Source organism: Callospermophilus lateralis, chromosome 18, assembly GCF_048772815.1.
Source record: "Callospermophilus lateralis isolate mCalLat2 chromosome 18, mCalLat2.hap1, whole genome shotgun sequence".
Taxonomy (NCBI): domain Eukaryota; kingdom Metazoa; phylum Chordata; class Mammalia; order Rodentia; family Sciuridae; genus Callospermophilus; species Callospermophilus lateralis.
The window spans coordinates 31519339-31533006 of NC_135322.1; the positions used below are offsets into that span (position 1 = coordinate 31519339).

The 13668-nt window shown below is 37.4% G+C and overlaps 1 protein-coding gene across 1 annotated transcript in view; it reads right to left on the minus strand.

The window, feature by feature from the left end:
• Mylk3 (myosin light chain kinase 3) overlaps nt 1-13668 on the minus strand; it is a 44075-nt gene continuing 30407 nt past the window's right edge. The window contains exons 9-13 of the mRNA XM_076838457.2: nt 10831-10901; nt 5443-5571; nt 3172-3324; nt 2148-2280; nt 1-841 (exon numbers count right to left, since the gene is read on the minus strand). Coding sequence (XP_076694572.2) covers nt 782-841; nt 2148-2280; nt 3172-3324; nt 5443-5571; nt 10831-10901 — 546 coding nt within the window. The 3' untranslated portion in view covers nt 1-781. The remainder of the gene's footprint in view (nt 842-2147; nt 2281-3171; nt 3325-5442; nt 5572-10830; nt 10902-13668) is intronic.

Sequence of the window (13668 nt, forward strand, 5' to 3'; positions counted from 1 at the left end):
TAAGAGAGAGCAGTTTTCCTTTATTGCTTTATAATGTAACATTCCTGTGTTTCTCTCAGCCGAACATCATTACATTATATTTTGTAGATCAGCTTCCAGGCTTACAAAACCAGAGATTCATACCCAAGAAAAGGGAGTCAGGACGGGACAAAATTAGAAAAGAATGAAGGTATGTAGAGTTTAAAAAACACATTCCGAATTATCAGATTTAGCTGTAACAGTTGATATATTTCAAGATTGCAAACGATACTAAAGAATACACGTCAATGTTGATTCTCAAAGGGAGCATAAATTAAAACAAATTTGAGGATTACTGTCCTAAGCCCACATAGTTTGACACTAGAGCAGGAAGTCCAAGATAGATCAAACTTCTAGGAATTCTTGTTTTGGCATTCTTTGTACTGGAAGAGATAATAATAATATATCTTTGTGTCTACTGAGTTCTTTAATCACATTAAGTTTAGAATTTAATTTGATTCTATGCAAAGTAGGACCTTTCCTACCTACCTAAGCATGTCTACGCTTATTGTCAAAAGGAGGAATACTTGAAAAGTAAACACAGCATTTCAAACCTAGTGATCTTACAAGGCAGAAACAAAGCTCCTAAGATATTTTCTTTTTAGCCACTTTGTCCATAAGGCAATAGCCAGAACTTTTTTTTTACAAAGTAAGAAGAATCAATAATAGTAGAAGGTCGGATTACTTAAAATCTTGAGTCATCTCGTTACATCACCACTGGTCTCAATGATTTCTGGGCCCACTGGAGCAGCAGAATTGAAGATTAGGGACAAGTTGGAAATTTCCTTAACCTGTTCGCAGCAGCCACCACGTAGAAATGTTTCTTGAGGGAAGAAGTTAAAAAAAAAATAAAAAGAGAAAGCATATTTTTAGACCAATGGCTTTAAGAAGATATAATGACTTAAACAAATCTACTACTTGGGTTTCTTCAGAACAAATTCTAGAATAATTATGGTCAAATAGTTATATGACCTTAAATGGTATGTTTCAAGTAAGTATGAAGTGAGATGTCTTTCTGCCCTTTTCACATGAAAAGGGGAGCACCCTAGAGCAGTGTTTTTCAAACTGAATCACAACTCACCAGTAGGTTGTGTAATCAAATTCACAGGTTGTGGGGCTGGGATTGTAGCTCAGTTGGTAGAGCATTTGCCTAGCATGTGTGAGGCACTGGGTTCGATCCTCAGCACCAATAAGAATAAATAAATAAGATGAAGGTATTGTGTCTGTCTACAACTAAAAAACATATATATAAAAAAAAAGTTCACGGGTTGTAAACAGTTTTTTTCCTTATGAAACCAAATGACAACCAAAATACAAGCATGTGTCACACTGTTACAGTAAATGAAATAATATTTTGCTTCATCTATGTCTACATGTGCTGGATCCCTAGATAAAGATTTGGGATTTATTTTGTTTTATTATATTTGTGCTGGGGATCAAACTAGGGCCTTGCACATACTAAGCAAGCATCCTACTAATGAGCCCTGCTTTAGTTTTTTTTGCAAGGATCTGAGTCCATACCAAAATGTTGGAAAGCTACTTGTTTTTAAGATATATTCTATGTCTATGGTATGAACGAGTTCTGTTATAAAACAAATTATAAAGTTTTTTAAATTTAAATAGGACTTTCTCAACCCCCATTTCAGTAGCTTGAAAAGTAGGCCTCAAGCTAAAACCAGTTGGTTCAGGAGCTTCACTACTATTACCACTGAGAACCTATGCTCAACTTCATTCTGCCATTTCAAGTGTCCATATAACTACAAACTAAAAGTCACATTTATTCCAGTTAGTTTGGGTGTGTAGTTTTGTCTTGTTTTGGTGCCGGGGATCAATCCTCAGTGCTTTACCACTGAGCTATATCCCCAGTCCTAAGTTGCTGAGGTCTTACCAAGTTGCCAAGGCTGGCCTCAAACTTGTGATCTTCTTGCCTTGCCTCCCAAATCCTTGGGACTCCAGGCATGCACCACTGCACCCAGTTAGTGTGCGGTATATTTTAATCAAGTAATGGCTTTTGATATGAATAAATTTTTTCCCCTAAATTATTCAAAATCAAAATGTAAGTAAAAACTTAGCTAAAACTCTTACAAAGTACAGAAGATAAATGTTGCCTTTACTGAAAGAAAAAATACCTTCCATTTTCTCTGGGCCATGTATTTCTGCAGCAGTAGTTGGGATTTGAGACGAACTTTGGATTTTGAGGCTTTGGCAGGCAAATTATTCAACCATTCGTGTTTCAGGCATTGTGTGGCACTCATTCTGCAACTGTGAAATCAAATAGGAGTCAAAACTTTTAGTTGAGGTTACCCTTTCTAGTTGTCCAAAACTTCCATTGGATGGAAGCCTGAGTCAGTGGAACAAATTAATGATTCAGACAGATTCATGCCATATACCAAAAAGGGAACTCCTTGTTATCTAAAATTTTGCTCCTTAAAATTGCCAGTAAGTTGCCATCAGAATGTTCCCTGACCTCTACAGAAGTGATTAATTTCCACCACCCAGAGAGGGCTAGGAAACAGAGCATTAGAAGGCCATCTGTACCTCAGATTGCTCTTAATAGGTAAAAGAACCTGACACCTAAAGGAAGTTTATTTTTCCTTCCAGAGGATAATGTCAAGTGATTCTTTTGAATTAGAATTATTTTTATTCTCACATAACCTTTCACCATCAGGAAAAAAACTGAAGATCACAGAACAATAAGCTGCCTTAGAGACCAGATTCTTGAGCCTTACTCCTGGGTCACTAATACTTGTGGTTATTTTCAGTTATTATTTTGTCTGAGTATCAAAAAACATGATGGTTCAACCCATGACTTTGATAAGAGCTGAAGAAGTCAGCATAGGTTTCCATCACTAAGAAATTAGATATTCAGACCTTTATTCTGGAGAATGATGATTTTTTTTCTTGACTTTTTTTTTTAGTTATAACTTGAAAATGTGACCCATTTGTAAATAATGCATTTTTATAAAACTCTCCTAGAGCTTATGCTTCTAGTTGTTTTAAAATTGGTTTCTTCTGTCCCTTCCTCTGCTCCCTTTATTGTTCTGAAGAAATACAGACTAAGAAATCCTAAAGAAAGAAAGGACTCAACAAGCCAGAACAGCACCCAGATTAGGGTAACCATCAGAATGGTCCATGACAAGCAGTAAAGGGTACCTCTTCTCTTTGACAAGTAGCCGGGAAACAAAGTCCTTGGCCTCCTCTGACAGCCCTTCAAAGGTGTCAGCATCGAAATCCCAGCTACAGTTCACAATAAAATTCATGGTTTCTGCATCTGTTTCCCCTAGAAATGGGGACAAACCACTGAGTCTATAGAGGAGAGAAAGAACCATCAGTTTATGGAAACCACATTTGCTGACACTTCAAAAGAATAGAGAAGAAACATGAGGATCAAGCAGACCTAACCAGAATCAAAAGGCTTCAAAAGAAAAACACTCCTATTATTTCTTCATAGGATACAGTTCAGCGTGTTTGTTAAGAGAAGGAGACAGAAGGTTTAAAACTTTAGAGGTAGGAATGGTATTTAGAATAAGTTCCCTATCATTCTCACCTCTCTTGTCAACTCAGTACGTCCAGAATATATTAATTTTAAAAAATTTTTTATTCTAATTTGTTATATATGAAAGCAGAATGTATTACAATTCACGTCACACATATAGACACAATTTTTCATATCTCTGATTGTATACATAGTATATTCACACCATTCGTGTCTTTATACATATACTTAGGGTAATGATGTCCATCTCATTCCACCATCTTTTTTACCCTTTTGCCCCCTCCCTTTCACTCTCTCCCCTTTGCCCTTTCTAGAGTTTATCTAATTTTCCCATACACCCACTCCCAACCCCACTATGAATCAGCCTCCTTATATCAGAGAAAACATTCAGCATGTGGTTTTTTGGAATTGGCTAATTTCACTTAGCATTATATTCTCTAACTCCATCCATTTACCTTCAAATGATATGATTTTATTCTCTTTTATTGCTGAATAATATTCCAATGTGTATATATACCACATTTTCTGTATCCATTCATCTACTGAAGGGCATCTATGTTGGTTCCACAGCTTAGCTATTGTGAATTGTGCTGCGGTGTCCCAATTGATGTGGCTGTGTCCCTGTAGTATGCTGTTTTTAAGACCTTTGGGTATAGACCAAGGAGTGGGATAGCTGGGTCAAAAGGTGGTTCCATTCCCAATTTTCCAAGGAATCTCCATATTGCTTTCCATACTGGCTACAGAATACATTAATTTAATTTAAAAATAGTTTTTCATGTCTCTTCAACAAGCAGGGTCATTCAGATACTAACCTCACCTTGAGCCAAAGGGAAATTGGCTTTGTTAGGCTCCTGCTAAATTCAGGACTGAGTGGCAGGGCAACCTAAGTGTCTGACTCTAAAATTCCCCAGCCTGATGCAGCAGACACAAAGTGCAGGGATGTAGGTAGCAGTAACACAGTAATGATGAGAATAAGAAGTAAAACACGACTTTTGCCTCTAAAAAAAATAGCAAAGGGAGTCCACAGTTGTAGAGAAGAAACAAGGAGACAGAGTCAGAAGTGACAAAGTAAGATGACACGATAGTGTCCAACCTGCCCATCCCCTTGCCTTAGCCTCTGATACATTCCAACCCCCGGTGACAAAGTACCCGCATTTTTTTCCTGAAGCTTTTCCAATTAAATCTTGCTTTACTAACCAGGAAATTAATTCTACCCTCACATACACACCTGGGATCAGCCTGCAAACAAGAACAAATAAAAATTGGTATATAAATAACTCAGTAAGTACTCCACAATGATTCCAGAGTTCCCTGGTAGAATTAAATTTCAATTGCCCGCAGATGGGCCTTACCGCATTGGTTATTTTCAATTATTATTTTATGTCTTGAGTCTCAAAAACTCAGTGGTTCAACCCATGACTATCAACCCATGACTATTAACCCATGACTTTGATAGAGTGCAGAATCCTAAGTAAGCCTTCATTATGAAGAAATGAGGTATTCAAACTTTTATTTTGGGGAATGGCAACTTTATATCTTTACTTTTTTCCCCCATATTAGCCTATTATAATTGGTAACTTTTGAAGCTGGGGCTCAGCAGTAGAGCACTCGCCTAGCATGTGTGAGACGCTGGGTTCAATCCTCAGCACCACATAAAAATAAATGAATAAAGATATTGTGTCCAACTACAACTTAAAAAAATTAAAAAAAAAAAAAAACAAATAGGATCCATTAGTAAATATGGTTAACTGGCTTGATTCACTCCCTTAACTGGCTATCTTCCCATCTCTCTACCCTACTCTTGTATTTGTGTTTCCTGGGAACACTTCCCAAATAAACTACTTGTGTTCAAGTTTTTGCTGCTCCAAAGGATACCCAGAGTAAAACAGGTGGTCTCCAGCCCCACCTCAGAGCCCCTAAGCACTCACAGCATGTAGGTGATGACTCCCACACTCCACATGTCCGTGGGGAATGAAACAAACTCATAGTTGACAACTTCTGGGGCCAGGAACTCAGGAGTACCAAAATTCACCTTCAGCTTTTCCCGAGGCTTGTACCTGAGAATGAAGAGAAACATGGAAGAAGATGTGAATACTGGGACTAATTCCTGGTGGGAGGAAACATTGTTCGACCCTCTGTCCAGCATATTGCCTGGACCTCACACACCACACATGTGGTTTACAGAAAACCACAATCCTTTTCTAGGTTCTTACAGCCAAAAAAGGAGAGAATATCAATACATCTTATTGGGCTATTCAGCTATGCAAGTGAGTACAAATGGGATAGAAGATGTTGGGAAGGGACTGCTCTGTCAATGTACACGAAGTGACTTGAGGGATGATGGTAAGAATTAGAAAAAGAAAAAAGCTAGGCATGGGGGTGCACGCCTGTAATCCCAACAGCTCAGAAAGCTGAGGCAGGAAGATTCCAAGTTCAAAGTCAGCTTCAGCATCTTAGACCTTGTCTCAAAATATAAAAAGGGATGGGGATATGCCTCAGTGGTTAAGCGCCCCTGGGTTCAATCCCTAGTACCCCCCCAAAAAAAAAAAGAAGAAGAAGAAAAGATTTTGTTACTTATCATTAGGGAATGTAAATCAAAACAACAAAGTGATACCACTTCACTGAACTCCCATAAGTATATATACCTCATAGAAGGTAGAAAGGAAGGAAAGGAATTTCAACTAGATTGTAGAAGTACTAGAAAATTTATGTTGGGAATGTAAAACAGGGCAGCCCTATGGAAAATAGGAAGGGAGTTACCCAAAAAGTTAAAAAATAGAATTACCATGTGTGTAGCAATTCCACTTCTGGGTAAGTAGATCTGCAATAATTGAAAGTAGGGTCTCCAAAAGATATGTGTATACCCATGTTCATAGTAGCATTACTTACAATAGCAAAAGGTAGAAGCCACCCAAGTGATCATTGGCAGATGAATGAATAAAGAAAATAGAATATTATTCTGCCTTAAAAAGGAAGAAAATTCTGGGCTGGGGATGTGGCTCAAGTGGTAACGCACTCGCCTGGCATGCGTGGGGCACTGGGTTTGATCCTCAGCACCATATAAAAATAAGATAAAGATGTGTCCACCGAAAACTGAAAAATAAATATTAAAAAAAATTCTCTCTCAAAAAAAAAAAAAAAAAAGGAAGAAAATTCTGATACAGGCTTCAACATGGATGAATGTAAGGACATGCTAAGTGAAATAAATTAGTCATAAATACCATGTGATTCCACTGATGGGAGGTAACTAGCGCAGTCAAATTTATAGAAACAGAAAATAAAATGGTGGTTACCAAGGGTTGGAGGCAGGGGGAAAATGGGAAGTTATTATTTAACGGATATAGAGTTTCAGTTTTTTTTTTTTTTAAAGAGAGAGTGAAAGAGAGAGAGAGAGAGAATTTTAATATTTATTTTTTAGTTATCGGCGAACACAACATCTTTGTTTGTATGTGGGTGCTGAGGATCGAACCCGGGCCACACGCATGCCAGGCGAGCACGCTACCGCTTGAGCCATATTCCCAGCCCTAGAGTTTCAGTTTTACAAGATGAGAGAGTTCTAGAGGTTGATTGCACAATAATGCACTACTACAGTTGTACTACTGTACATTTCAAATTAAGATGGTAATTTTTTCAATTATCCTAAATGGCAAAAATTGTATATTTATTTATGATGTATAGCATGGTGTTTTTGGTATATGTATAGCTTTTGAAATAGCTAAATCAAGCTAATTAACATGCACTTCACTTATTTTTATGTGGTGAGAACACTTAGAATCTATTCTCAGCAATTTCAAATACACAACATATGTTATTAATTATAGTCACCCTGTTGTACTATAAATCTCTTTAACTTACTTTTCTTCTCTCAAATTTTGTTTTCTTTTTTTTTTCCCCCTGTACCGGGGATTAAATCAGGCACTCAACCATTGAGCCACATCCCCAGCCCTATTTTGTACTTTATTTAGAGACAGGTTTCACAAAGTTGCTTGCTTTTGCTGAGACTGGCTTTGAACTCACGATCCTCCTGTCTTTAGTCTCCTGAGCTGCTGGGATTATAGGCATAAGCTTCCATGCCCAGCTTAAATTTTGTATTCTTTATCCAATATCTCCCCAATACCACTAACTCTCCCCCTAGTAACCACCATTCTATTCTGCTTCTATGATATCATCCTTTAGAGTCCACATATTAGTGAGCTTATGCTATATTTGTTTTTCTATGCCTGACTTATTTTACTTAATATAATGTCCTCCAGGTTCATACATCCTTTTTTTAAGGTGAAATAGTATTCTATTTCATATATATTCTACATTTCCTTTATTCACTCATCCATTAATGGACATTGGGTGGTAAATTGTATATTATGTGAATTTTTAAAATCATGATTCCAAAAACAAAGAATTAGAAGATGTTATGGGCACGAAGTTTAAGCAAAGCTAGAAAGAGAGTTGATGGCTGAGTGGAAGAGGGTGGCAAACTGTGCTTTTTAGAATCACTCTAAAAGGAGAAAAAAATCTCTAGTTAAAATTTAGTGGGTACTTTCTGTCAGGTACTGTGCTAAAATTTTTACATACCAATATTATACCTTTCATTTCACAATATCCCTATGAAATAGGTAAGGTAAGGTTATTGTCTTCATCTTATAGATGAGTCAATTAAGAATAAAATGAATCAAATAATTATTCTGCCAAAATACCGTTTCCTTCAAACCACTTTCTAAAGAATCTTCTCTTCCAATTTACTGGGATCCAGGTAAATACAGACCTAGGGCCAATACAACCTACATTCCATCCAGGGAAAGAACAACAAGGGGGTTGATGGGATTTCCACCAGGAAGCTGAGAGAGCACGTAAGCCCTCCTCTGGCAATCTAATCTTCCCCTGCACTAGCAACTGGCCCAATACTTTCGGTAAAGGAGGAAAAATGAGAGGACCAGCCTTCCTCTCAAGAAGAGAAGGCCTATTCTCTCAACCCCTAGAACTCACCTTCCCAGGTGGCATTATCATTCCCAATGCCTCATTGTGTCCCTTTCACTAAAAGTATAATGTATTCATTGACTCGTCCCTTTATGTTGGGGTTGACCATATGAGTTGCTCTGATCAACAGAATATGGGTGGAAGTGACATTGGGCCAATTCTTATCTAGGCCATGAGAGCTTGTCCTCTTGCTCCTCTACCATTATTAACATGAGAAGTGAATGAAATACACATGGAGCTGATGTGACCTCACTGATCACATCTTGGATCTAAGCTCAGCCTAGATCAACTGACTCTCAGCCAGTGGTGTGGAGATAAATGCTTAACAATTAGCTATTAGTTTATACACACACACACACACACAAAAAAAAAAAAAAGCCCTGATTTGTAGCATTTGCCAATTACTTGGGTGTAAATGCTAATTTCCCATGGCTGATTTCAAGGTACTATGATAAAGTCAATAATTGAAGACTTGGAAAGAGCTGCTTAATTGCTCACCATTCTGGAGTATTTCTACCATACTGCTATAAGAGACATAAATAACCTCAGGAGCATAGACTGTAGTAAAACAATTAGGTAGGATGTACATGGTATCTTAGTTTTTAATGTAATTTCTTTAATTATAAAGAAATTTAATTTATAGTTTTAGTTTTAATAATAGCTGTGTTTAAACAGCTGAATTACAAAATTCCAACTAGTACAATAGGTTTCAACTGAGTTAGGTTTAGTATACCATTACCTGAGGTAACTCACAAATGTGTATATGAGAATACATCATCAGGGGATGTGGAGAATAAGAAAAATAGTAGAATGAAACAGACATTATTATTGTATATATGTATGTGACTATATGACCAATGTGATTCTATAATATGTATACTCAGAAAAATGAAAAATTCTATCCTATCTATATATGATACATCAGAGTATATAAGTGCATTCTACTGTCATGTATAACTAATTAAAACAAATTTTAAAAACGAATACATCATTGTTCTCTGGCTATTCAGAGAAGACTTCCCTGACCCCAGAAGTGGTTGCTTCTTACTCTCAGTTTACAGGGTTTTGGGGTGGTTTGTAATACAGCAGTATTGTGACAAGAGTTAATCTATGCATTCACCCCAAAACTGTGTCAAAATATCCAACAAAACCCTCCCTCCAGATTCCTCTATGACCATAGTCTGATATAGGAAGTCTCATAGCACTTGGAGTAAGCACCCCCTTGCCCTGCTCAGGACCTGATAAAAATGATTTTGTGTTCTAATTCCAATTTGAACCCTGGTCTGGGAGCTGGGAGACTTCCAACATGCTGGAGATCCAGCTTAACAAGATATCTCCCATCCTGTTCTCATCCTTTACCCTTAACAAGTCATTACTTAGATCCACTGATGGCTTCATTGTCCAGCTTGGGTTATCCTGGTTTCCTCTTTCTTGAATGCTGGGGCCTCTGAAGATCTCTGTATACCTCTACTCTGCCGGGGACTGTAAATCTAAGCATCTTTCAAATGCCCATCCAAAAATACAACAGCTTTTTTATAGTTCGTATTGTCTCTTATTAACATTTTGTTATTCTGAAGTATAGAACATGCTTTCTGAACCTGCATGCTCTCTCCACAGAGCTTTTGACTAATTTTTGGTAAGTTGACCTTCAGCCCTTTTCACTTCCCTACCAGGTTCAACTCAGTGGCCTGTAGGATAACATGTAAATTTGTGAACCTAACATTCATGACTCCTCATTTAGCACCCTCATTTTCTACCATATCTCTCTCAGACCAGCCTGCTCATACACAGCATATACACTTTTCTGGTCCCATAACTCACATTGTCTCCCCTGCCTCCACCAACTCTCGAAGCTGCACCAAAGTCTATTATGTGCACCTCCTCCCAACTATTCAGTGATGTTATATTGGTTGCTTGAAATTAGCAAAAATTGGTAAACATTACAAATCAACCTTACATCCTCTCACTTTCCACCTCTTCAGCTCGTGGTTAAACATTTGCCAGCACACCATTGCTCACTGTTAACAAATCCTATCCATCCATCCCTTCTGGCTATTCTGAGAAGCCTTCCCTGACTCCAGAGGTGGTTGCTTCTTACTCTCAGTTCACAGTGTGTCACTGTAAATACCCATGTGGTAAATGGTATCTGACATTCTTTTTTCATTGTAGTTGGACAGAATACCCTTATTTTTTAATTTTTTAATTTTTATATGGTGCCGAGGATCGAACTCAGCACCTTGCACATTCTAGGCGAGTGCACTACCGCTAAGTCACAATCCCAGCCCAGTATCTGACATTTTGAGGAGTTTTGTCAAAGTATCAAAATAAAATCATCCCCTTACCTTCTGGCCAGCCCAAAGTCAATGATCTTAATTTGGTGTCCTGTCTGATTTACACACAGTATATTCTCTGGCTGAAAAAGAAAAGAGAAGTCTGCTTAGCTCAATCAGCAGCTAAGGAGGTCCACAGCTCCCACTTACTTGTCTATAGGCCTCAGTTTCCCACCCTTCAAGAGAAATTAATGACTTGGGTTATATAATGAAAATAAATGAAAGGGGATGATGAGCCAAAAGGATTGGTTGTAGACTGTGAGAAACTGGAAGATTTCTGCTTATACAAAAGGCCAGCCACTGATCAGCTCCAGCCACTGGCCACTGGGCAGACACAACTATTAATCCTTAGAAGGAACCAAAAACATGGGTTTTTATATGAAAATTCCATGTTTTTAAATGTCTACAACCAAATCAAACTTAAACACATTCATTATGGGTGGGAACCAAACAGAACACCTCTGTGATACAGATTTGGGTCACATGCTGCTTGTTTGAGACTGTTGGTTTGGAGTAATGGTTCCCAGCCCCAGTTGCCCATTAGAAATCAAGGAGTTTTGAAAGTCCCAGTGGCAGGCCCCAGCCCTGACCCATGACACTGGCATCTCAGGGATGAGACTATAGCACCACTCAAGGAAAACAGAGCTGCTAAATGTCAACCTGCCATTTGGTGGCCTTGATATGCTTTTATTTTTAGTTCTTTCTGATCAGCTCCTAGATGCTTAGGTAGCCTGAAACAATGCTTGCTGCTTGAACATGACAAATTTGGGATGGTGGGAGAGCTGAGTAAAGATGGAGGGCTTAAGATAGAAAGGACATGGAGACTTAGGGCCAGTGCCTGAGGTCCAGGCACCCATTATCTGATTCTGTAGCCCTAGATGAGTCCCTTCCCAGTCCTGAACCTCAGTATCTTCATCTTTAAAATGGGAACAATACCACTTCCAGCCTATATTCCTGGGAGAGTCAGAGGATCAAATGACATGCAGGAATACTTCACATCTTCTAAAGCAAATGTCAGGTATTGACTTTCTCAGCAAAAGAATTGACTGTTATCTGTTATAAAGTGTGCAATTCCTCAGATAGGTACAGACGAATGATATTTTAAAAATCTCTGGCTTCTAGATCTCGGTCTAGAATACCACCATCCAATATAAATATAACATAAGCCACATTATTGAAGGTTTTCTGTAAAAACAGCCAGTCGCAGTGTAATCCCAGCAGTTTGGGAGGCTGAGGCAGGAAGATCTTGAGTACAAAGCCAGCCTCAGCAAAAGCGAGGTGCTAAGCAACTCAGTGAGACCTTGTCTTTAAATAAAATACAAAACAGGGCTGGGGATGTGGCTTAGTGGTTAAGTGGTTCACTCCCCAGTACCAAAAAAAAAGGAAAAAGTAAAAACAGATGAAAATTTTATAACATTAACAAAATATAAATAATAATGATTATATATATATAATTTTTTTTTTGGTACCAGGGATTGAACCCAGGGGCACTTAACACTGAGCCACATCACAAGCCTTTTGTTATTTTTTTATTTTGAGACATGGTCTTACTGAGTTGCTTAGGGCCTAAGTTGCTGAGACTGGCTTTGACTTGTGAGTCTCCAGTCTCAGCCTCCTTAACCAAAATTCACCACTTTAAAATATATAACTCAGTGACTTTCAGTATAGTCACAGAATTGTGCAATTATTACCGCTAATTCTAGAACATTTTCATCACTTCAAAAAATAAAACAAGGGCTGGGGTTGTAGTTCAGTTGTGGAGTGCTTGCCTCACATACATGAGGTACTAGATTCTATCCTCAGTACCACATAAAAATAATTAAATAAAAATAAAATATTGTATCAATCTACAGCTAAAAAATATCTTAAGAAAATTAAAATAAAAATCATTCCCATCATAAGACACTGTCTATTCTTTCCTCCCCCTCAAATACTGGCAACCACTAGTTTTATTTTGTTTCTTTGGATTTGCCTATACTAGACATCTCACCTACATGGAATCATATAATATATATGTGGCCTTGGACATCCAGTTTCTTTCACTTGCTATAATTTTTCAAGGTTCATCATGTTGTAATATATATAAGTACCTCATTTCTTTTCATGGCTAAATAGTATTTGCTATATGGATGTGTGCTACATTTTATCTCTTCATTGGTTAATAAACACCCAGGTTATTTGTACTTTTTGGCTATTACAAATAAGACTGCTAAAAACATTTGTTTACAAGTTTTCATGCTGACTGTATTTCAATTCTCTGAGACATATAACTAGGAGTAAAACTACATAGTCATATGGTAATTCTATTTTTAACATTTTTAGGTACTGTCCACCTAGCTCTTTTTTAAAAGTAGATGCACAATTTTATAACCCACCAGTAATGTATGAATTTTCCAATTTTTCCACACCTAACCATCACTTCTTATTGTCATTTCAATTTTCTATTTTAGTCAGTTTAGTGGATATGAGGTAGTACTCATTGTGGTTTTGATTTACATTTCCCTAATGATTAATGTTATTGAGAATCTTTTCACATACTTCTTGACCATTATATGTCTTCATTGGATAAGTGTCTATTTAAATACGTTCTTCATTTTTAAAGGCTTATTTGCTTTTCTATTATTGAGTCGTAGGAGTTATTTTTATATTCTAGGTATAAGTCGCTTATCAGATATATGATTTGGAAATATTTTCTCCCATTCGGTGAACTTTCATTTTACTTTCTTTTTTAAAAAATTTGTTCTAGTCAGTATACATGACATTATAATGCTCTTCAATTCATTGTACACAATGGAGCACAATTTTCCACTTATCTGGTTGTACACGAAGTAGGGTCACTCCATTCGTGCA